The 25829-nt window shown below is 42.8% G+C and overlaps 1 protein-coding gene across 5 annotated transcripts; it reads right to left on the bottom strand.

The window, feature by feature from the left end:
* Positions 1-1533: 1533 nt before the first annotated feature.
* On the bottom strand, positions 1534-20485 carry SSX2IP (SSX family member 2 interacting protein). 5 transcript variants are annotated; one of them, XM_028732928.2, is made up of 15 exons: positions 20347-20485; positions 17820-17931; positions 17146-17279; positions 16286-16449; positions 15887-16087; positions 13705-13815; positions 12288-12423; positions 11477-11552; positions 11186-11363; positions 9117-9267; positions 8089-8225; positions 6967-7140; positions 4709-4820; positions 4285-4405; positions 1534-2489 (listed from the first exon to the last, which is right to left on the bottom strand). In XM_028732928.2, exons 3-15 carry the CDS (start codon positions 17186-17188, stop codon positions 2318-2320), a joined length of 1776 nt encoding a protein of 591 aa, XP_028588761.2. In that variant the 5' UTR covers positions 17189-17279; positions 17820-17931; positions 20347-20485; the 3' UTR covers positions 1534-2317. The 5 variants fall into 5 exon arrangements, with proteins under 5 accessions (XP_028588761.2, XP_028588765.2, XP_028588762.2 ...); XM_028732932.2 differs by having other exon boundaries at positions 6967-7137; XM_028732929.2 differs by having other exon boundaries at positions 20372-20485.
* Between the last annotated feature and the right edge of the window lie 5344 nt (positions 20486-25829).

The following is a 25829-nucleotide window of genomic DNA, read 5'->3' as shown; positions in this document are numbered from 1 at the left end:
CAGGGAGGTTCAAAATGTAAAATTACAATATAAAGCCCACCAAATACATAATAAAAATAAGAACAAAGGGAAACCAATAACTCCCCCCTCCCACAGATTTGAAAGGCCATAGAAGGTTAATCAGCCAAAGGCCTGGTTCAAGAGGAACATTTTTGCCTGGTGCCTAAAGGTGTATTATGAATGTGCCACTGAGGCCTCCATGGGGAGAACATTCCACAAGTGGGAAGCCACTGCAGAAAAGACCCATTCTCATGTTGCTACCCTCTGGATTCGTGGATGAGGCTCATGAAAAAGGGCCTCAGATGCTGAACATAGGGTAGGTTCAAATGGAGAGGTGTTATTGCGGTCCTGAGCCATTGAAGGTTTTATAGGTCAAAACCAGCCCTTTGAATTGGGCTCGGAAACTAATTGGCTGCCAGTGCAGCTGGACTAGGATTGACATTATATGCTCTGTCTTGCTCCTGTAAGCAACCAGGCGGCTGAATTCTGCACCAGCAGGTTTCCAAGCTGTCTTCAGAGGCAGCCTTATGTATAACACGTTGCAGGATTCTAACCTTGAGGTGTGTGGAGCAATGGATTGCCAACTGTATCTGAAGTCCTATCAGCACTTGCTAAGTTAGAAGATGTGACGGGGGGTTGAGGTGTCTTCACTCACCTGTTTCCATTTACCTTCTGGGTTTGTCAAGTTTGCAGATTATCTGAGTATGACCCAAACTGAAAGTTTGACTGATGTCAGTGTTGTGCTGGCAAGTTGGGGAGCTGACCGGTCAAGAAGTGTCAGTTGACCAGTCAACAGATTGCCCGTTGTTTGATCACTGTCAAATATTCTCAAGCATTCCATGAAGCCAAGAATGTCACTGTGTCAAAAGCAGGCAATGTCCTTTTTTTATTTAATGTTCTGAATAAGCAGCTTCCCTGAGCACAATGGTGGGTGATGTAGCTGCCTTTCCCCCACACCGGAGGGTGAGGCATGTCCACAACACTCTGGTGCCTTGTCTCTTGTGGTGCTCTTTCAAGATGTGGGTGTTATTTTGTGTTACGAGTCACACCCTCACAACTGCTATTCGAAATGTGGCCATTGGCCCAATACGATGAGTGACCTCTGCAGTAGGTATATGCCTACATGCACACCATTAAAAAAGTGTATCGGGTCTTCTCTCATGTAGAAGAAATAATTTTGTGTGAATTGGCTCCAAGTCTTACATTTTAGAAACCCCAGAAACTTGCAAAAAGAATCGCAAAGTTCTTATTTGTTTTGCTAAAATGCATTACATAATGCAAACTGTGTAGCAGGGAGATACCGCAACGCCTTTTCACGGAAAGAATCAATTCTAAAAATTATAGTGCATACAAATAAACACAACTTTGATTCTTCAAGCATAGATTCATGAGCTGATGAAACACTGAATGCTTAGCAGTTAGAATTCAGAGGCCAGAGGAAGACCCTGGCAAGCCAGAGGGAGCTCCATCGTAACCTACCTCCGATTTGGTACAGTGCTTCCAATTGATAAATAAAACACCAGAATCCATTCATTTGTATTTTGTAGAATACGCTTATTACATTTATTTTGCAGATGCATTATAAGGTTCTTTTTCTCTGAGCATTAAAAAAAATCCCCCATCTGTAAACATAGTATCACAATTAAAAAAAACACCTCTGTGACAATTGGCATGTAAAATACTATGATTTTTTGGGACCTGTGAATTTAGTTTCATGGCATTGACACGTTATCGTGTGTGTGTGTGTGTGTGTGTGTGTGTGTGTGTGTCTCCATCTATGTGCAAGCTAATACCTTGCTTTTTAATTTATGTAAAGAGGTAATCCCAAAGTCACACAATAAATATAGAACCTGCCGTGTTAATCACCTGCAATATGCTGTACATTCAAGTTGGGGGTGGGGGGAAGAGTTTCAATGCCAGTTACACTTGAGACGCAAGTGAATATTTCCCGCCATACTAGTGCTAAAAGCACTACTAGTACCTGAAGTAAAAAATACAATTTCGCTATCATAAGATTCACACATTCCTTTCGTTCAAGAACGTCTTCTGTTCTAAGAATATAATCTGTTTCAAGACATATATATTTAAACAGCCTTTCAAAAAGGGTACAGACAGGAAAGGTCCGAAGTGAGGGCTGGGATGGGGGGAGGAAGGATCCTTAAAAAGCCACACATACAGCACAACCGCTATCAATGTCCGCTGATTGATTCCATGAAAAACAAACACCCTGTTTCACCAAACGAAAGTTTATGGACACATCCAGTTAAGCAGAGAGAGAGAGAGAGAGAGAGAGAGAGAGAGAAAGAGGTCCGAGAATCTAAGGCAAGTTATCTATGTGGTCTGTGCATAAGTTTGCTGGCAGTGGCATGTGCAAGCTGTCCGCATCGTCTTGCGCAACGGGACTGGCATCAGTAGTCTGCATCTTTCTCAACTGTTCCTTTCTAACCTGGCTTGGCTTTCGGTCATCGGGCGTTTTATCCAGAGGAGCACTTGAGGCCAAGGAGAAACAGAAACAAGAAGAGAGAGTCAAGCACATTAATTTGGAGGAGGAGCCCTGGCTCATGCCATTTATGACACCTCCCCCAAGCCAGGCATTGTTTACCAATTATATACGGCAATTATATATGGCAATGTACCATTGGGTTCTTCGTTTTCTACCTCCATGGTGCAAGGAATGGCCCATGCCAAGCAAAACGCAGGGCTGGTGGGATACAATTGGCTTGGTCTACGTGGTGTAGACTTGCCCTGCCCTGAACAATTCCAACAACAGCTCTACGGCCAGGTGTGCGACAACAAACTTGAGGGCCAACAAACTTGAGGGCCGCTGATGGGAGTTTATGGCCGAAAACGTGTGACACCATTGTTAAAACAGCTGCACTGACTGCCCATCTACCACCAAGCCAGGTTCAAGGTTCTTGTATTGATTTACAAGTCCCTGAACAACTTAGGTCCACTCCAAGGCAACTCAGGGAGCACCCTGAACCCTTATATCTCAGCTCAGTCACTGAGACCCTATGCAGGAGCATTGCTGACCATTCCTCAAGTTGGTGAGGTTCGTGTGACAACAAGAAGAAACCGAGTTGTGAGTGTCATTGGCCCAGTCTTGCGGAATACTCTGTCAATAGAGATTCATCGGGTGCCTTCTGTGCCAACTTTTAAATGCCTGCTGAAAACTTTTTTAGTCTGCCAGGCCTCCCCCCCCCCCAATGGTTTGTTGCTGCTTGTTTTAAACTCTTTTTTTTATTTTATATCTTTTTAATGTTGTAAAACCACTTTCATGTGATTTAGTGGTATTTAAATACTTTTATAAGTAAATACAGTCGTACTGCAGAAGTCAAACGCCTTGCGAGTTCAACATTTTGGCTCCCAAACGCCGCAAACCCGGAAGTGAGTGTTCCGGTTTTCAAAGGTCCTTTGGATCCCAAACGTTTGAAGCAGGTTCCGATTGGCTGCAGGAGCTTCCTGCAGCCAATCGGAAGCCGCGCTTTGGTTTCCCAAAGTTTTGGAAGTCAAACGGACTTCCGGAATGGATTTCGTTCGACTTCCGAGGTACGACTGTAATAAAAAATAAACATATGTTGGAATGCCCCAATTCATTGCAGAATTAACCCATCTCTCCGTCAGACTTCTTGCAAGACCTTGTGAGACTGGAAAACTGTTAGGGAGGGGTTGTATTATATTTACTATTATATTCCTACCCCACCTTTCCTGAAACGAGTTTGGAGTGGCAAATGTGGGTCACCCACCTTCCCGTTTTAGCTTCACAACACCCCCCCCCCCACTTGGGCTGAGAGAAGGCAACTGCCTCAAGACCATCCAGTGAGCCTCATGGCTGAGTGAGGATTTGAACCCAGATCTCTCAGACCCTAATCCAACTGTCTAACCATTATACTTGTTGAAGCCAGGAAACAGCTAAGAACAGATTACATAAGAGAAAGAACAAGGGTGCCAACTTGAATAAATATTGTGGGGGCCCAGGGAAGCATAACCAATCACATGACACAGTGCACACACCCCATTTGGGAATGCCCATCAATTTTATTGGGGGCCAGCCCCCTCAAATATTTTATTGTGGGGGTGGAAGCCGCCCCCCCCCCCGGCCCTTAGGAGTTGGCTCCTATGCAAGAGAACAATTATTACACAGAGTCAAGTGATTCTAACATCTCTTGGAACAAACATCTAATCCAAAAACTTCTGAGGTTCGTGAATATTTCTACCACAGCCTGTTAACTTTTTAATGCTGTAGGGAAGGGGAGGTAAAAGTGATAGAATAAACGCGGATACCTGTTCTCAAGGATATGCAGAGCTGCCTGACAAACATCTGAGAATTTGGAGGCATTGGTCATGTGGTTCAGTTTCTTTTGGCGATACCTGAAATTTGCTAATGGATAATCCGAGTCGGTACCTGCAAAACAAATGTTGCTTCTTAGGAAACAATAAGGCCAAATGCTGTCAGAGTCGGGAAGCTAATAGAGGTTTGTTGGTGCAGCGAGCAGTTCATTAGGAAGTAAAATGAAATCATTGCATTACACTGCATTGACCTTTATCATGTCCTTTACTTACGCTAAGTGTATACAACAGAAAACCAGTGAACAATATTGCACTTATCACCACAAATTTAGTCGTAGAGATTTACAGCTAAAGGTAGGCATTTCTGCTGTTAAAGGGAGAATGAGTTTGTGAAGAGTTTTTTTTATAAAAGTCTTACTTCCCCAGAAGGCACTTTGAGGTTTCGCGTTGTCGCATTTATTTTGGTCAGGAGTCATACTCAAGAACTGTTGCTTCAGCCAAGTCCCGCGATCCTCCTCAAACGCCTTCCTCTACACCAAGAGAAAACCCAAAATTACCACAACAAATCAACATACATCTTGGCACTATACTTAATAAATTAACTGAACGCAGGCTGTTAAAGAAGATCATAACATTGGCCTTCACCTGGAGGTCCCCTTCTGCTTTGGTTAGTGGAGGTGGGTTATCTCCCACTCACACAGGAAAACATGGACCATGCAACTTCAGGTACTGAACCTAAGCTCTCCCCACCCCACCCCCATAAGTTTCACATCATGGCCAAGTCTGCAGCAGAAAAAGCAATTGAATAATGCGCGTAATGACCTGGCTATAGGAGACCATGAAAGAGCCTCCTGCACAATTTGATAGCCAATTTAAGCTTAATACATCTGCACCCCAAATCAGAAATGAACTTCCCTGCAAGTACCAACATTCCATTCTCTGTTTGGTGAAGGAGTTCTCCCAAGATGGAATGTGTAACAGGCTCTATTAAATACTGGGTGGGCCAGTGGCTGTTTACAAAGGGAGGACAACTCTGGGCTGAAAACACTGCCTACAGCAGCGGTTCTCAACCTGTGGGTCCACAGATGTTGTTGGACTACAACTCCCATCATCCCTAACCACTGATCACGCTGGCTAGGAATGATGGGAGTTGTAGTCCCACAACATCTGGGGACCCACTCAACACTGGCCAATGGGGAGATGCCTTAGTCCTGATTGTAGCATCTTGTGAAGGTGCTTATCCAAGGACCAAGTTGCTGCCTGGCAGCTTTCCGAGATGGCAGAAGACATTTGATTGAGGCGGCAGCCACACTGGTGGAATGTGTTCCTATGTTCAGAGGTGTTGGGATGTGCTGCACTTCATAGGCCAAAGCTAAGCAGGCTTTGGTCCACCTGGCAATTGCAGGGCTGGTGATCTTTTCCCCCCAAGGAGGTGAGATGGAAGGAAACAAAGAGATTGTCTCTTTGAATGATGTGTACGGTAATTTGTGCCAGGTTTTGCTCAGCAGCCAGAGAACATTTGGGGCAACAGAAAAGGTTCAGGACATGAGGGAGTAAGAGCAAGCTCCTTTGAAAAATGTCCTGTGAAATATGGTGTCGACTTCAAAGATGAAAGAAGCATCTGACCTAAGGACTATTCTGCTCTTATGAAAAACACACGAGTTGATCATAGTCTTCTAACTTGAAGGACGCAGAAGCTTTAACATCACGGATTTTCATAGGTTCAAAGGATTATAAGGCAAAAGGAAAGAAGAAATGAAAGAGGGAGAGGATGCCTGAGAACAAGCAGCAAAGAGAGAATTTGGATCCACTCTGAGCAAGCGCAGGAAAGAGTGAGAAAGGAGCTTCAAGAGATGCTTAGTTAAAAGAAGAAGAGGAGGAGGAGGAGGAGGAGGAGGAGTTTGGATTTGATATCCCGCTTTATCACTACCCGAAGCCTCAAAGCGGCTAACATTCTCCTTTCCCTTCCTCCCCCACAGCAAACACTCTGTGAGGTGAGGGAGGCTGAGAGACTTCAGAGAAATGTGACTAGCCCAAGGTCACCCAGCAGGCTGCATGTGGAGGAGCGGAGACGCGAACCCGGTTCACCAGATAACTTGTCTACCACTCTTAACCACTACACCACACTGGCTCACTGGATCTAAACTCACACCTCTGCTTTCCTGTAGAAAGAGGAATAAAAATATATGCTTGCATACCTCCCACACTAAACAGAGAAGGAATGCTATCACAAAGTTTTAGAGCTTTTGCAGAGCTTCACCTGGAACTATGGTGCTGCTGAGCACAAACTGTAAGCATCAGGTCCATGGCTCTTCTAGCTCAACATCCCCTAGGCCAACCTAGGGGAACCCGCAAGCTGTAATACTTGGATGGTTGGAATTAGAACCAAAGGCTGATCAGACATCATACAGCAGGCATGTTTTAGTGGGGGGTGCACATCTATAAATACAAATAGATAAATGCAAAGAAGCTGTAGCTAGCTGCAGCTCCCTTAAACATGCCCTGCCTGCTTTTGCTTTCAAACATTTGAGTGTTCATTGTGTGGTAAACAGTGGACACAATATGAACAAGGCCTGCTACGCAGATCAGCTCTACTTCCCGGTAATTTGATTTACCTGAGAAGCACACAAAAAGACTGATCTCCAGCCTTAGAAAGCACAGAATCATTCTGAGTACCTCAAGTCCAAGCCTGATAGCAGCCTCTGTAAAACTTTTGCGCTCTCTCTCAAAGTTCTTCTTCTGTTCCCGGAACAGTTTCCACTCCTCCTTCAGCCTCTCCTTTTCTTCCAGCAAGTAACAGTCCTTTAGCAACATATTGGTGTCATCATCACATGGAGAAGTTAGCTGCTGCTGCACGTAAGTACGGGGGGGGGGGGGGAATGAGAAGTGATTATTTGGAAGCTACTACCTGGGCCAAAATAAAGTTATATTTAGTTACCAGAAAAAGTCAAAATAAACTTGACAATTAACTAGGTGTTCTACTAGGCCAAAAAGTCAGAAAAGCATGTGTTGGTGGAAAGAAGGAATCTATAAACTGAACTACTGAGCATAAGAAAGAGATTCCATTTCAATTCAGCTGCTCTGTACTTGGAACATTATGTAACCTGCAGCAGGCATGAAAAGTTCTAAAACTAGTCAATTCAAAGTGCAAGGAAGCAGAGCAGCTAGAGTTTTGTTTTCCTTGCCCTCCTTCCTAAAATTAGTTCTGAAGCACACCAGGATACAAAAGCCTGCATAACCCCCTTCAGGAATTTGTGGCCTTGTTCTTTTCCATTTGTGCCAGGATCCAACAATGCACAGGCAAGGCAGACTTCTTAAAATCATGTTAAAATGTGCACGTTTTAAAACTGTTTGTAGATCTGTATTAGTATTATTTAAGTGCTACAGATCTAAAAGAGCATGAGGAAATTGTTAAGTAGAAAGCTAAGACTGAACTACCGTATTTTTCGCTCTATAAGACGCACTTTTCCCCTCCTAAAAAGTAAGGGGAAATGTGTGTGCATCTTATGGAGCGAATGCAGGCTGTGCAGCTATCGCTGAAGCCAGAAGAGCAAGAGGGATCGGTGTGCACCGATCCCTCCTGCTCTCCTGGCTTCAGGGATAGCCACGCAAAGCCTCTTGAGCGCAGCCGGAGCGCTCGTGCCTCTTCGCTCAGGAGGCTTTGTGTTGCTTTCTTGTTTTCCTCCTCTAAAAACTAGGTGCATCTTATGGTTGGGTGCATCTTATAGAGCGAAAAATGCAGTACTTGATACCTCTTGCACACTTCATCTAAGACCATGTATCTGATAAGATGCTTACCTGTAAGAGCTGCTGCTGAGTTTTCACCATCTCTTTGCACTGCTGAATTTCCAACTGCAGCCTCTCGACTTCTAGCTCATGGCTCTCTCTTGAGATTGTATCTTTCTCGTTTGGTGACCCAGAATGCACATGCGATACTGCAAGTTTGAAAAGTTACCTTCTGTTAATTTCTGCCTTTTTATTAAGAAATAGTTACTGAATTTGTTCTAGAGGAGAAAAATCTACAAAGAATCAACCATAGAAGTCAATAAATTCTGGAGGTGTTGCAGCACAGATCATACTCACCAGTCCTCTGTATAATGGAAATGGAGAAAATCAACACTCAGTTCTCTGTTAAATTGCTAATGTTCTCTGGGGCTACATGGACTCTCTTAGTCATTAGATAAATGGCCAGCATTTCTTTCAAAGCAATTATGCCAAATGTCCAATGAAGGCATTAGCAAGGCTCCAAAAGACTTGAATGGAATCAGAATGTGATTGTTTACTTAATGTACAAAGGAAAATTAAAAAAAACACAAAAAAAACGGGCACTGGACATTACTGAGTTTATTAGGGGCTGTAATATATAGAAGGATAAAACCTTACAGATGGAAAGCAGAAGAACCCAAAATGCCTGAAAATACAGGATAACAGAAGTGCTATTCTCAAAACTTCTACAACTGAAAGAACTGGGAGACCAAGAATTTTCCATTAAAGTCAAACCTGCTAATAATGCTTGTGTGATTATGAATTATGTGATTTGTAAATAGACAATGATGTAAGTTTTGTTCCCCAATTCCTGAAGGGCATAACAAAATTTTTCTGTCATAATGTATCTTAAATAAAATGATTGTATTAAATGCAACTTTCTTCTAGCTGTTCCCCTGTAGTAAGGAAAATCCAGTTTCTATTGCTTGAGATGTTTTGTAGTGAGTGATCACAGCACCACTAGAAAACTGTATTAAATAGGTATTTCCATAGCAAGTGCTCAACCAACATTACAGAAGGATTAAAGATGGCTCAAGTATGATGCAGGTCTCTACTTTTACCTTGGTTGTCCAGGTTTTCCACATGATTTTTCAGCATTCTCCACTGTTTCCGAATGCTGTTAGCAAGCTGTTCACGCACTGTTTCACAAGAAAGTTCCCACACATTCTCTTTATTTGCTTCTCCAGAGTCCTCCTCCATGTCTGAGAGAACCTGAAAGGAAATGCCTGGTTTAGACAATATCCATGAAGCAGCAGTGGTTTCCAAAAGTGTATGTGCTAATTGTGGGATTGTTTGGTTCATATTATCCTACTTTTAATACTGTTGATTTAGTTTGTGTTTTAATGTAGATGGTTGACTGTAAATATTTTGCTTTTAGTGCTCCTATTTTGAGAACTTTTTTTGAGTTGAAAAACGAAGATAAATCTTCAAACAAATATACATAAGTTATGATTACAACATTATGCTTTCCAGCACAGGCTATTCATCTACACAGCTATTTATATGCACAATGTGTACACCTCCTCTAGAAAACCGCTTAAATAAAAGGATATTTCCATAGCCTTTAACCAGCATCTCCTACCAGTTAAGGCAGCTCAGAATTCTAAAATCCTGTTTTTCTGGACATGATCCACTCAGAACTGGTTGTGAAATTGCATTGGCTCCAAAAACTTTTTTTAAAAAACATGTTTTTGTCAAATATACTGCAAATGCAGTTGAAAAGGCAGCATAGAACATTTCAGGAAAATAGTACCTTGATCATATTTTTTAAAAAAAACAACACACCCACAAAATATAATTCTTCAAAGAAGATACATTAATTCAGTCCCCAAGAATCTCCCAATTTCTCTCGTGCTTTAAGCCTGCCACCCTAAGTCACTAGTTCCAATCCTATAAACCAGGGTGTTTCTTGTGGCAAAATAAAGCAATAACTCCATCTACTGAAAGTAAAAAAGAATGACACAATGTGTTCAAATGTTATAGTGTTAAATGTTATGATGACTGTCAAGTGATGCTTTAATAACTATGGAAGCAGTGAAAGTAACAGGCAGATACAGGCGCACAGAGTAGATAGAATAATAAGGGGAGTCAAATACCAGGGCAGTTTAGCTGGAGTTAATCTGTTTTGCACATATAATCTAGCTCTGAAGTTTGTGTAATAATGGGAAATATAAAAAAAATGAAATGCTGCTGGCAGAAATTTAATTTCTGGTTTAAGAGAAACAATTCCAACATGCCCAAGTTAATGAAAACACACCCGTATATATATAAACTATGCTCTCCCCCAAGGAACAGAAATCTGCTGTTCCTGTCTTGCAGAAAATAAAACATGTGGCGTTAAAGCCTGACTATGGCACATTTTGAAGTCAACAGGAGAAGTTAGGTTGTTGTTGTTGTTTAGTCGTTTAGTCGTGTCCGACTCTTCGTGACCCCATGGACCAGAGCACACCAGGCACCTCTGTCCTCCACTACCTCCCGCAGTTTGGTCAAACTCATGCCGGTAACCTCGAAAACACTATCCAACCATCTCGTCCTCTGTCGCCCCCTTCTCCTTGTGCCCTCCATCTTTCCCAGCATCAGTGTCTTCTCCAGGGAGTCTTCTCTTCTCATGAGGTGGCCAAAGTACTGGAGCCTCAGCTTCACGATCTGTCCTTCCAGTGAGCACTCAGGGCTGATTTCCTTAAGAATGGATGTGTTTGATCTTCTTGCAGTCCATGGGATCCCTTCATGGATCACTGCCTTGCCGTGGCGAAGGGGCTTGAAGAACTCAGAGAAGCTATGAACTATGCCGAGCAGGGCACACAAGATGAACAGGTCATAGTGGAGAGTTTTGACCAAACGTGATCCACCTGGAGCAGGAACCGGCAAGCCACTCCTGTATCCTTGCCAAGAAAACTCCATGGACAAAGACAACAGGAAGTTAGGTTACTTGTGACTAATTCCCATTGACTGTATGGTTATCTTAGTTCGGAACTACTCAAGTAGCACCTGGTGGAAGATGCAAGTCTAACCATTTAAAAGATGAATTGCAGAAGACAAAAGTGAAAAACAATTCATACGATCTCATGGTACAACATCTTACGGTGCAATTTTGTTTTTGCTTTCTGTGTGTGTGTGTTTTAAAACTTACAGTTCCATTGCCATCTTCAGCCTTCTCCTTGGGTTTCTGCTTCTGTGATGGAAGGAGAGAGATTATCTCCTTCTTCATTTGCTGAAGCAGCTTTTTGAGCTCAGCATTTTCTATCAGAAGCTGCTTCTGACGCTGTTCGTACTCGTTTAAGAGAGCTTTGAACATCTCCTCTTCGTTTCTGAAAGCAGAACACGCATAGTAACTAAGCATGAAAAATGCAAAAATAAAACTGTGTCGTAAGCAAAAATAAAGCAGTAATAGCTCTTTAACATTAGACATTGACCGGCTCACCTCGCTTCTGTTTTCCCAGTTCTCCATGCACCTCTCTTGCCATCAACTCTACCTACATAGTTTAGAACATCCATGGCTGCAAGAAGGAGAAAATAAAAACACATTTCAGACACCCTAGAAGATGACAATTGACCATACATTTTGTATTGCATTATGCTGTGTGAAGTACCAGAAGCCCAAGTGAGTGAGACTGTGTCATTACACTGTCCACTTTCAGCCTCATGCAGATGGACATTGGCAAGTTGGCACTGGTTGTCGTCCTTGCTATGTCCGAACCTAAACATACCAGAAACATCCAGTGCCGTCTACCTGCCAACCCCGAGTTAGGCTTCATATCAAGTTAGGTTCTGAGAAAAGCAATATACAGTCGTACCCTGGATCCCAAACACCTTGGTACTCGGATGTTTTGGCTCTCCCAACTCCGCAAACCCGGAAGTGATTGTTCCGGTTTGTGAACATTCTTTGGAATCCAAACGTCCGACGGGGCTACCGCAGCTTCCAATTGGCTGCAGGAGCTTCCTGCAGCCAATCAGAAGCTGCACTTTGGTTTCCAAACGTTTTGGAAGTCGAATGGATTTCCAAGGTACGACTGTACTGTGTTTCTTCGAAGGTACCACTTTTCCTGCATCATGATGTTTGGACAATGCAACCTGAGGAACAGTCTTCCCTAAACTGCCAGAATTTACCAAAATTTAGGAGTTTCCATGCCTATCAGTTTGGAAACAAAAAGGGCAATGACTGATCACTTAAAACTAGAGTGCGAAACAAAACTGACCAGCCCCACCCCTAGAAAAAGATTTAGAAGACATACTCATTTTTTTATCTTTCTTGTTCATAAGAAGTTGATGAAAGCGCTCCTTCAATTTGTTGTATTCTCTTTCTTTCCTCTTCATATCATGATTGTACTGGGTGGCTCGACTTGCAACAATGTTCTGTAGTTTCTGTACCTACAAAATGCATATTTTTAAAGAAAAGATTACTCTTGATTTTGAATTAAAATTCCTGCCTAATATGAAACTGCTTAGGTCAGTATTTCTGCTATTGATGCAGCCAGAAATTCCAATTATTGGTTTGGATGCAATTGTGTCACTGCTTCTGGAAAGCTCTTTGATACAGTGGAAGCTTCCTTGAGCCAAATAAAATGGGAGGGGTGACCCACAAATTCTCTTTTGCCTACACAACCTTCCCTACTGTTCCAAGGAGTCCTTCAAAGTAAGGTTACCAGATGATTTTCAATGAATCTGGGGACACTTCTCAACTTCAATGGATTTTGTATGGGATCTGATTTGTAAATCCAGGGACTGTCCCCAGGAAACAGGAACATCTGGTAACCTTACTTAAAAGCTATTGAGCAGATTTAGAATGAAAAACTAAGATGCTAATAACGTTAAATCACCTCTATTTCATTTCAGAGTTAATAATCGTGAAAACAACTTGATTACCTGTGGTGTGAAACTGCAGATGCAGTGCAGAGTTTCCTAGAAATGTGTTTATTTAACACAAAATAGGTGGGCTGCTGGGTTGAGTAAAGGTAAAAGGTAAATGACCCCTGGACATAGTCAAAGGTGACTATGGGGTGTGATGCTCATCTTGCTTTCAGGGTGAGGGAGCCGGCGTTTGTGCTTAGACAGCTTACCAGATCATGCGGCCAGCATGACTAAACCACTTCTCGCACAATGGAACACCGTGACGGAAACCAGAGCACACGGAAACATCCTTTACCTTACCACCACAGTATCTATTTATCTACTTGCACTGGCATGCTTTCAAACTGCTAGGTTGGCAGGAGCTAGAACAGAGCAACGGGGGCTCACTCCATCGCGGGGATTCGAACCGCCAACCTTATGACCGGCAAGCCCAACAGGCTCAGTGGTTTAGACCACAGCACCACCCGCATTGAGTATGCCAGCTCTAGCCCCTGGTCACGTCACCTTCCAAATTGTGGAAGGCAACCATGTGTAGTTGTGTGGGAAGCTTTCACATTTTAGAACCCCAGAAAATCAGCAGCCAGTGCTGGTCAGTGATGATGGGAGCTGTAGTCCATCACCATCTGGAGGGCTACAGCTTCCACACCGTCAATTACACAAGCCTGCTGCAAACACAGGTTTCAACAACTCCACACCTAGTGAATTTCCTTTTAAATGAAAGGCTGGCAATATTTTTTAAAAGTTCACTCAGTCTAGCAAAAATTATCAATGCCACTGCCATCAACGTACAGGCTGACTAACCTCATCTTTTTCCGTTTTTAGCAACTGGTGTAGATTCCTGTTTTTGCATTGCAACTGCCTGTCCCTTTCTTGAAGTCCAACTATTTCTCTTCTAGAGGCTTCCAGCTGCTCCTGTTTAAAAAAAAAAGAGGGGGAGAGGAAGTGACCCACAATTCACTCTCACAAGTTTACCTGAAACACAACTGGCTGCTGCCAAACTACTGAGATTGTAGTGTTCGGTCACAGAAACAAACACTTAGTACTAAGCGACTGGCTTCTATTAGTCTGAACCCCAGGGCATTAGCACAACAGCTTACCTTCATGGAATGCATTGAAATCAAGTTCTATGTTCTTCTGTATTTTAATGAAGTTGATCAATTTGCCTCCAACCTGCAGACCTGGAATAAGGTGGGACTAATCCTAATTGTGACCCTGTGCGTTGCACAGCACACTCTGCCTTCTGGAATTAATCCGTTTACACAAGGCTACAAGTGGTAGGGCTGATAGCCATTTATACTACTGCATGCAAAGTATGCTGTGTTAAAGAGAGAACCACCAGGATATCTACCATAGCAAGTGCTTTTTTAAAAAAAAAAAAGAGAGAGAGAGAGAGAGAGAGAGAGAGATATGACCATACTCATGTAGCGATAAAAGTGCCATGAGTGCCTGCATAAAATGGCTGGCACAGGCAGCAAAAAAATAAAAATAAAATATAAATGTTCCAGTACTCCATGAATATTGTTGCAAAAAGGCCCTGGCTGTAGCGCTGCTCTGAATTAAATAAAGCGCACTGCTATGAAGACCCAACCAAAAGGATATGGCAGTAAAAGGCCCCCTGATGTGAAATGCAACTTCAAGAATTTGCTCTAATCGCTATGAGTTTTTCATGTGATATACTCTAAAAAAAATACATGCCTATATTGTGGCACACAGGGAAGCTAAACATTGCGTCCATGACAAGGCTGAAGCGAGTTCCCTTACAAAATACTGAGGGCATTCTAAGTAAGTCAGTTGACATAAAAGCACACATTTAAAATATTCTATTTACCTGCAATAATAAATCCAAATTCTACTTCAGAAGATAAATGGAAAGCAGGCCAGGTGATCAGCTCAGTATCTCAGAATAATCTTCGTCTATTGTATGCTACCAAGCCCAATTCAAGGAGTTAGCATTAAAAGCAAAATGACTAGGGGCACAAATATTTGAAAGAGCCACCTCTCCCTATTTGTGCCCCTTGTGCTAAGGTTATCAGGAAAGGCCCCTCTCGCTGTTCATTTTTTAGGGAGTAATCACTGCACTCTAAGATGGCACCCTGTTTATGGAACTCCCTTCTCCTTGGAAAACAGTTTGCACCATCATTAATCTTTTGGTGCCAGTTAAACACTGAGTTGCCTGGGCTTTAAGAGGGGGTTGATCTGAGGTGGACAGTGGTAAATGGTTGGTTGTCTGCTTGGACTACTGCAATGTGCTCTAAGTGGGGCTACCTTTGAAGGTGACCCGGAAACTGCAATTAATCCAGAATGCGGCGGCTAGACTGGTGACTGGGACTGGCCGCCGGGACCACATAACACCGGTCCTGAGTGATCTGCATTGGCTCCCAGTACGTTTCCGTGTTGGTGCTGACCTTTAAAGCCCTAAACGGCCTCAGTCCAGTATATCTGAAGGAGCGTCTCCACCCCCATTGTTCAGCCCGGACACTGAGATCCAGCGCCGAGGGCCTTCTGGCGGTTCCCTCATTGCGAGAAGTGAGCTTCCTGGGAACCAGACAGAGGGCCTTCTCAGTAGTGGCGCCCACCCTGTGGAACACCCTCCCTTCAGATGTGAAGGAAATAAGCAGCTATCCTATCTTTAAAAGACATCTGAAGGCAGCCCTGTTCAGGGAAGTTTTCAATATTTAATGCTGTACTGTTTTTAACATTTGAATGGAAACCGCCCAGAGTGGCTGGGGAAGCTCAGCCAGATGGGCGGGGTATAAATAATAAATAATAATAATAATAATAATAATAATTATTATTATTATTATTATTATTATTATTATTATTATTATTATCTGCTGTAATGCTGCATTCTGATACTGCACACAGCATTCCTTTTTATGCGTTGGTGGCGTTCCAATGAATTTTATGGCTGCAACCTGCCATGGAATCAAGAGCAAACGAGAACTCCAAATAAAATAAAACAATTAATAATAAAATGTTGCACCTTTAACTTAGTATAGCTGTTCTGGAGGTGGTCCATGTCACTACCCAGTTTTAGATGCTGGGTTTCTGTTTCTTCCTGAGCTCGCAGAGTCTTGCGCTGAAGCAGCAGCATGTCATTCACACAGTTTAAAACCGATACTACGTTTAACTCTTTGCCTCTGGAGTCTGCATAAAGCGAAGGGAAGCCCAGCGTGGTCAGCTCCTAGCGCAACAGAACAAATTCCTTTTAAACCAGTCTCTGGCAACATTCAGGTCTTTATCAAACAGAGTACTATTCCTGCCATAAGGAGCAAATGCTTAGTGGTTAGTGGTTGGTGGGTGGGTGGGTGGGAGGAGTGGAGTGGGGCATTCATTCCTCAAAGAGCATGCTTATATTTGCTACACAATTAAGTCAATTTACCCTGTTAAGATAGGAGAGGCTCTGTTCAACATTCTCTTCTGTGCAGAAGGCACTGAAAAAGCTGTGCGCACTTTTGGACAAAGGCAGTGGTGAGCAATGCGCTTGCTGTGCACTTAAGCTTGAGGGGGACATGTTTCTGCCTGAGGTATACCAAGTGATATTATCTGGAGAGGAAAAAGCAAAATATTACAAAAATATTACCAATCGTTTTTGTTTTACTGAAACAAGTATACCTATCATCAGAGACCATTCAAGATGGTTTCAAGGCAAGTGTAATTCCTGCATAACAAAGATAAACAATAAACAATTGAATAATTTGGATGACTAACCAACGGCAGTTAAACGTTGGAAACCAAGAGCTATGACATCCAGCAAGCTAATTATAAGAACAATTCCAAAAGATTTGTGGCGACATCTCTCACTATGAAGCTTTGCATCTGATTAAATAACAAATGTACTTTCCTTCTTTCTTATGTATAATCAGTACGAGTGACCTTGTAGATACAGCATCTTATGCCTCAACTTTCCCCAACAAAGCTTACTACGTTAGCCACAACACTCTGAACATACAAGACATTACAATAAATTTACTGTTGATTGTTAGATGGAAATACTTAGCTACCTCTCTCTCTCTCTCTATATATATATATATCTCACAATTCTGCAAAAAACAACTTTCTTCAGCAAAACCTATTAGAAGCAGTTACATAGTTATGCATTTCCATTTTAAAGATTAATTTAACTATTTTGTATACAGACGGTCAGTCTCGACTATCAACTGCTAAGATCTTTTAATAATTATAATCAACCCTTCCTGCATTAAGACATCCAAAATTTAACTTATGACTTCAATAATTCACCTGGCGACAGTGCTGGCACTGTAACAGTGTTCCAATCTCCCATAGCAACTAACGCATCCAGAGAAACAGATCAACTGCTTCAGCAGAGAAGCATTATGAGCCACTGCGGGTTAAATCTCCTACGTAAGCATCTCCTACAATAGCAAGAACGTTTTAGATTAACGTGAGTATTTAAATCAAATGAGAGGCTAAAGCAGGCACAGGAGGCATTCTATGTATGTTAGAAGCCACACTCTTTGATTTTCAGATCCATGGGCCTGGCTAACAGTTTATAAACCATGCAGAGGTTTGTGATAGTTAGGTAAACCTCAAGTTACAAATCAATACTTAATCATCCATGTGAAGAAAAGGAAAAGTAACAAGGTTGCGTTAGACAAATTGCCTTATCATCCGTGTATGGCAAATGGGCTCTTATAAGCAACGAAAGGGTTTTATACATTGGAAGTTTATCAATATGCAATCACATCAACTCTGTATTCTTCACAGGGGGGTGGAGGGGGAATAGAAGCATTCAGGAATCGGTGTTAATTCCTCCCCAAAAAAGTGTGCTGCACAAAGAGGGAAGAGACATTACTGACAATATTTCCATGATTTTTCAAAACTGGGAAGAAAATCTGATTCACTCGAGGTCAGAATATCACATCAGAATTGAACAAAGTTGTGAGACGATTTACCTCTATTCTTTTTTTTTATGCTACCAAGCCAATTTCGCGTGGTGATTACTTCATCACTCCATGTAGCAAGAAGTATTGACGGCGTCAGGGTATAAACTTCAGAACTAGCTCCCTGAAGTGGAGAAAAACGTCAGTTTAAGCCACATTCATAGGAAAGAGCAAAACCGTCTTAAGGAAGATAACCCCGTGGTGACTTTATAATATGCTAAAAGTGAAAATGGAAATCATGAGCCAAACCTCTCCCAAATAAAAGTTTATAGGGTCCAAAGTCTCCTCTACCCAGCCACCTCACCTCTGGTTGTAGCAAACTCGCTCATTTACGCAGCCATGCTCAAAAGATGCATAGTGGCTACCTATATTTTATGTGAGAAAAATGCTTTCTTGACATTGACATGCCAGTAGCTATTACATTTTTAGGCTCACTTCCTCCAAAGAGATCAAATTATAGGCGAAGAGGCAACCACTGACCCATGGTGACCCAGTAAGTTTTGTGGCCATATAGTGATTTGAACCCAAACACTACACCACATTGGCTTTCAATATCCCTAGAATGAATGTATAATTTTGGGTAGTACAAAATTCAACCCAATTTAACAATCACCCACACTAGATGGTACTTAACAACATCTGTGTTGTCCTGCCCATCTGTGTTTCCTGTCACTCTATATAACATACAACACTTGATTGGTTTGCTTCAGTGTGGATTTTCGATTTGTGCCTTAGGATTCCCTCCCCAGGAATAAATATTTTCACAGAACAGAGTGGACACAGGTAAACACAGGGCTGAATTCAGACTATGAGAGTTGCAAATTTTAACTGCAGGTTTAAAAACAAATTCATAATGGCAGCTTTACTGCAAGCCTTTCCATGCAGAACTGCTCGATTATAAGCTCATATGGTGCTGTAAATTATTTAGACTTGATAAATAGGTTTAAAGTGAGATTTTAGAACCCCGGCTAGTTCAGAATTAAGTGACAGCAGATAAATAGGTTCCTACAGCACTACAGTGCAATCACATTACACCATCTGCCTTTTCAATACCACATGCTGTGTCATCCAAAAAGAAAAGAGGCTTGTTCCAAGTTCTTAAAAACACAACCCCCTTTCCGCAGCAGAATATGTACCTCCCCTAACAGGGTTCAGATTATTTTGCAAATGTTGAGACAAAGCGTCCATAAAACAGTTGACATCACGTAACTTTATTTCAAATCTCGTTCACAGCTACTCATGGCTTCAGAGATGAACCATGGGGTAAGGATGTCATTACAGGAGACGGTGCTGCACACCATAACTAGGAAGAGCACATGGAGAACTGTGTTCTAAGATTAGATTGCAAAGAGAGTTTATAAAAGCTTAAGCCTTTCATTTGGCAAGTAATCTCCTTAATAGACAGCTCTGTTATCCGGATGAAACAAAACCAATTTTGCAAAGGATAATTTAAGGGGCCACAGAAATGATGCAATTATACAACTCTATAACTAACCTTAAGATTTTCTAACAAGCTCTTTGTGTGTCTCCCGTATGTATTATACTAGATGTCTGGGGAAGCATAAGGTAGCAAGAGGAGGGGACAATGAACAGTTTTTCTGCAACTGATGGACAATGTCTTTGCACTGTAACAAGAATCAGCATGCAATCTCCGGAAAGATCTGGGGAAACTGGACTGCATAAAGGCTATACAACCACACTTTTAAAAAAGCCTGGTGGATAAAAATAAGTTTAGTAAGTACAACACTATCATTTCCATTTGTCCTTCTAATACTAGATGATCTTGCTATTTTTTCTTTTCACCAGAGCTAAGAAAACGCACAAGAACCACACTTCGCAGCTCAAGCACAATATGAACTGGAAAACAACCAGGTGTCATCCCTGTGACATATACCAAACTAGCAGACAACCTTGACTGTCCCAAGCAATGATTAACCAGATCCACAAACAGCTCGCATCAACTTAAGAGGGGGGCTGGACTTAAATCTCCAAAAGCTCGGGAGTGGGGGGAGGAGAGGCAGGGAATCCAGTTTGGCTACTTACAAGCAGACAAGCGATCAGCACTGGACGAGATAGATAGAGAGAGAAAACAACACGTCACCACAGGGGATTTAGGGATTAACACTGTAGGCGCAGCCCCATCCCACCCCGTGGGCGGTGCAAGCGCACGTGGGTGCTTGAGACCCCTGTCCCCAAATTCTTAGGGTCCTGCATTGCATTGCAAAGAGAGTCCTGCATTGCAGAACGGGGCTGGACTAGATGACCCTCGTGCTCCCTTCACAAATCTACAATGCAGCTGCAGCTCGAGTTAGCACACCCCCCCCCCACCGCAAGGCCCGCTTCCACGTGTGCACCGCCTCCCTATGCATCTGTCCCCCACCCCCCCGTTGGCATTATTTCCTATTCTCCTTCCCTCCCTACCCCCCACCCACCTCGGGGTGGGGCGGGTGAGCTGCCGCCCCCCAAGCCCAAACCTGCTCCTGGGGCAACTCCGCCCCCCCCCCCGCGCTGGTCTGAGTGGCAGCTGCCCTCCCCTCACCTGCCAGGTACCTGGCGCTGCCCACCTGCTGCTGCGAGAGAGAGGACAGGGGGCGGGGCAAGCTGGCGACCTCGGCTGCTTCTACCTCCTTCGCCGCCGCCGCCGCCTCCGGCACTAACCGACCTGGCCCCGCCCACGCGCGGGCGGACTGCGCGGGCCCCGCCTCCCCCTTCCCCACGCGGCGCCCCATTGGCCGGGAGGTTGCTAGGAGACCTTTCAACAAGAGGCCCTGGGAGGCTCTGCAGCTGCTGCTGACGCCGCCGCCCACCCTGCGCGCCAGAAGCGCCTTTCTCACCTGTTGCAGCGTTCCTCTGAGAAAAGGGGCCACTCTGCATTGGGAGGCTAAGGCTATATAGAGTTTCCCAGGCTGCAGTCAGAAGAGATGAGAGTGTTCTGGGAGGACTGGGGAGCGTTTTTTGGGGGGGACGGGACGGGACGGGACACAGGATTCAAGTGATGGGGGGGGAGTGTATTTTATTTTATTTTATTGAATTTATATACCGGCCTATACCGTCTCAGGGCGGTTCACAAAATAAAATCAAGATGTAAAACCACAAAACACATAATAATAATAAAAAAACAAGCCAACAGCCCCTCACCCCACAAAAAAGCACATTTTAAAAGGGCATAAGATGTGTCTGTGATGTGCTCGCAGTTTTCTCATGATTAAAAGCTCTCCAGGGAGAAAGGAGAGAGGTAGTGACTGATTTCTGTAACTGAAATTCCTCCCCTCTGAGAAAATTTCTAATAATTTTTGTTTTGCTTCCCAAGATAAGTACAGCCGTTACCTTGATTTTTTTTTTAAAAAATTGCATTTAATGATAAAATTGTAGAGCTGGAAGGGAACCCCCAGGGTCATCTAGTCCAACCCCCTGCAATGCAGGAATCTCAGCTAAAGCATCTGTGGCAGGTGGCCATCAACCTTCTTACTTAAAAACCTGAAGAAAGTCCACAACTCAGCCACCCAGTCCACTCTTTCACACATATAAGATGCTTTGCACCCGTTTTAGTTCTGGAGCATTGCGGCAGGAGCAAAATGGTGGCCAGGTTGCCGACTGTTGCCACTGTGGTTGCTTGCAGTGTAGCAAAAGTGAACACGACTAGCCTGGTGGGGCAGTTCTGTGGAATTACTGCTGTTACCTGGGCAGGTGGGAAAGTCGGTGCAGCGCAGGCACACTTGTCAGGACCACCAGATTTGGCTCCAGCAGTGTGTTCCCTCCATCCTGACCTTCCCCTGCCCACCTGGTCTCTCAGCATCCTGGTAAGTGGCAACCACAGCCATGGCAGCTGCTCCTGCATTAAGGGGGGGGAAGGAAGTTATGCCAGTCATGCTGCTTAACAGTGAGCCCTTCCTCCAAATAACAGTTTGGCAAAACTCCCCCAAATTTCACCACCCATAAGAAAATGCAGAGAATTTCAGAAGGTTATTTTTTGCTCTGTTCTCAACTGAGACCCAGTTTCTGAAGATCAGGGCCACATCCTACTTTTGACCTGGCAACTGAGTTTAGTGTAAGGTAACCAGATTTCCCCCCCAATGAACCGGGGACACTTTTCAACTTCAATGGATTTTGTATGGGGACTGATTTGTAAATCCGGGGACTGTCCCCGGGAAACGGGGACGTATGCTAACCTTAGTTTAGTGGGAATGACTTCCGAGTAGAGCTGCAATCCTATGCAGCGTTAGGCATGCTGTGGGCTCTGAGATGCATCTGAGACGCACATGTCCATAGGAATGCAATAAGGGTACCAGCTTTAAAAAAACAAAACAAAAAACATAACCGTCTTTTGCATAGTGCTTGATCTGCAGCAGTTAGCAGGTGGTCTTGTTTGTCTCCATGCCATGGCAACTTGACTTGCTAATCTCTGTATATCAAACTCCCTTTAAGTGGGCAATGCTATTGTTTTCTTTGTTATGTCTGGCAGCTCTATATATGAGTCACCCATTACATTCTGGAAGAGTGAATAACTAAGGTGTGATCCCTGTTTTCCTTAAGGAACTTTTATTTCTAGAATAAAGGAGAATGCTTTAATGTTCTTCAGCCTGAGAGCCACCTTCAAGGTTAGCCAACCCTATGAGAGCTGATGTACGTGTACACACTACATATAGGTTAAAACAAAAGGTAAAGGACCCCTGGACGGTTAAGTCCTGTCTATGGAGACTATGGGGTGAGGCGCTCATTTCAATTCAGGCCGAGTTAGCTGATGTTTGTCTGCAGACAGCTTTCCGGGTCATGTGGCCAGCATGATAAAACCGCTTCTGGTGCAACTTCCTGCCGCAGCGGTACCTATTTATCTACTTGCACTGGTGTGCTTTCGAACCCCATTGTGTGGACTCAAACCGCCGACCTTCCGATTGGCAAGCCCAAGAGGCTCAGTGGTTTAGACCACAGCGCCACCCACTCCCCTTACACACTACATATGCACACCACACATATGACACACACACCCTATAGCTGGTACTTTTTCAGGGTTTAAAATTTTTTAAGTAACAGTACTTCTTTTGCCACATATCTGCATGGCATTTAATAGAGTAGGAAAGTGTAGGAGAAACGGCATATTACTTCAGTAAGAAAGGGTACCAGAGAAGGCGCTGGCAGGCAAGCAAAGGTGCCTCTGACATTCACGCAACCTTGTACTCTGCAGATAAAAACTAATTTGTTTGAAACACTAGTTGCAGAATCCCAGCCAATGTTACAGCACTGAGCCTCTGTTATCTTTAAGGTCATGGCTGCTTGTTCTTACAACACATAAGGGAGTTTACTTTTTCAGAACTTTTTTTTTAAACTCATATAACAATTAATTAATGGATTGCAGACCATACGATTAATCAACTAAGATTTCTTTAACTGGATAATAGTCTTATACTTTGTACATAGCAAATTTCTGCACCACCCCATGGCAGCTGCTTTGTGGCATGTTGCAAGTTCCATCTTGTACCCTATGCTATTTTAAAATCTGCATGAAATCACTGGGTGAGGTAGTCCGGAATTTGGGGGCAAGGTATCATCAGCACGCTGCTGTTACAAAGCTCAGCTTCTTCCTTGGTCTCATGAGACCATCTTGGTTCTGAGTCAGGTTAGAGGTGGGCTAGATGAGGTCGAACTGAGTGAAACGTAATCCAGAAAACATGGGTGTTGATGGTGGGAGTTGCCTTGTTCTAGATAGAATTGCATTTCCCTTAAGGAGCAAGTCCACAGTTTGAGAATGTCTGGATCTGGAATTGCTTCTGAATAGCTCACATGGCAATAAAGGCTAGGAACACTTTTCACCATGTTTGTTTGGTGTCTGCTGCTGAGAAACAAGGGCCCTCTAATGTCACACATGCCTTGATATTCTTCACAATAGACTATCGTAATATGTGTGTGTGTGTGTGTGTGGATATGGTTGCAGTTGGTCCAAAATGGGTAAGACATAACAGAATAATAAACAGTAGCCTTCCTTCTACATACATAACACCTGTGTCTGAATATTTGCACTGGCTCTGAATTAGTTTCAATCAGTGCTTTTTTCTTTAAAAAAAGTGTTTAGGGGTACTCTCATTTTGACTCAAGAAAATCACCATTTTATAGTTCAAATCGGGGAAAAGAAACACAGTAAATGGACAAAAGTACAAAAGATTCGCAAAATGTTTAGGGGTATGCGTACCCCTGTGTGTCCCCCAGGGAAAAAAGCACTGGTTTCAATGCACAACAAACATAGAAGAAGCTGATAAAAGGGAAGAGGGCAACTATGTGAACACAATGTGAAATTTAATCTGTCTCTTGTTCTACACTAGGACTATTAGTTTCTGTTTCTTATTTTTTTTTAAAAAAAACACAGAAAATTTGTCAGCATGTTAGTGCATCCCCCCCACCCAACCCCATACATACATTTATGTATGTGATTCTGAGTAATATACACATTTTGGCAAGCAATTTTCACTAATAACATGCATTATTATATTTTATTTTCATTAATATCTGCATTTTGTGGGCATGCACACTAAGTAATACATGCTTTTTTGGTAAACGTTATTTGGCTGAAGAACTGCATCACAATCTGGAGAAGAGCAAATTTCAAAGGATAATTGTGTTTTACTTTACCTAATTCCCACTTCTCCAACCAATATGCAGTTGTTATTAAAAGTCCAACCAAATCTAATTTCTTCATCATCACTACTTTCTGCTATTAAAAAGCCTCCACAGAATACAACTCTGTGGTTATAAAGAAATTCCAGGCTTCCGGGTTCAAGTCAGGATTAGAAATTCAGACTGTGAAGGGTTTGTATTTCACAATCGCTGTCTTAATCTGAGTGTGCATGTTTTATGGTTACAGTTTAACTCTACCAAAACTACCTAGGATTTCGTGCCCCTTGCTGAGACTGTGATATTAGTGATGAGAGTAATTTTGCAGAGGACAAAAATTATTGTCCAAAAGGCCAGTTGAATAATTATTCCTAACAGAATAGCATGAGCAAGATACACTTGAAATAGCAGATTCAGTGAAATGTAATCAGTGCTGGCAAAACAGACTTCAAAAATAAGAGGCATGTGGCACAGAGAACAATTATTAACTGTTCTAAGTTTTCTCCTGCAGAGGCTGAGGTCCTAAACATGGGCACCCAACCATTGAGAAACTAATAGAAGGCTTTTGCATTTAAATTGAAGAAAGGAATCCATATAATCCTGCGAAAAGAATGCACTTTCAGAAAGTGCTGTGCTCTGTGATCAGTGGGTCAGTATCGTTTATAAATGCTTCTGCAGTAATCTAGAAGGCTATGTTCATTTTACAACCCTAGAGATTAAATACCGTATATGGCCTCATGGTCTTGCAAATGGAAAATCCATACAGTGTTTTGATAGGATTTTTAATACTGCAGAAATACTAATCTCCTGGAATGGTCATTGGATATTAAATGCTTTGCTCTCTGAACTTACTCCCTGAGCTACACAACATTATAGCTATTCTTGCACCAGAGGCAAGAATTTATTCCCCAACAGTTTGGACCAGCTGGCCTAGTATATTTCTATGAAGTAGGGTATCATAACCTGATTCCTTCCAAAGAAATTTGCGAAAGCCTCACAGTTCATTGTGCTAGTTGTGTGATCCATAGAAACATTCCTTTCTAACCGCTCTTATCAGCTTACACTGAAGTGTAAGATTTGATTACCCTTGTGCTACAACTGTATGGGAAGCCAGTGAGTTAATACAGTACAATGTGGGGGTGCAACGGGGCATGTGGACAAATGATATAGCGCAGCTATAAAATCCAGCTCTGTGTGTGTGTGTGTGTGTAACATTTCATTTTCCCACAAAGTATTTTGCAAGGCCCTTGTCCTCCGCCTGTGTTCGGTCACACCATAATTATTTCAAATCGTACTTATACTTTCTTGTTTTCTACTTTGCACAAAGCCATTTCAAATGTTTCCTTAACTTTACTGTGTGACAAGGTTTTGTCATTTAAAATAAGCTCTTTATAACAGCCGTTGAAAGAGCTCTTAGGT

This window comes from Podarcis muralis, chromosome 5, assembly GCF_964188315.1.
Source record: "Podarcis muralis chromosome 5, rPodMur119.hap1.1, whole genome shotgun sequence".
NCBI lineage: Eukaryota > Metazoa > Chordata > Lepidosauria > Squamata > Lacertidae > Podarcis > Podarcis muralis.
This window is presented reverse-complemented; position numbering and strand designations above follow the sequence as displayed.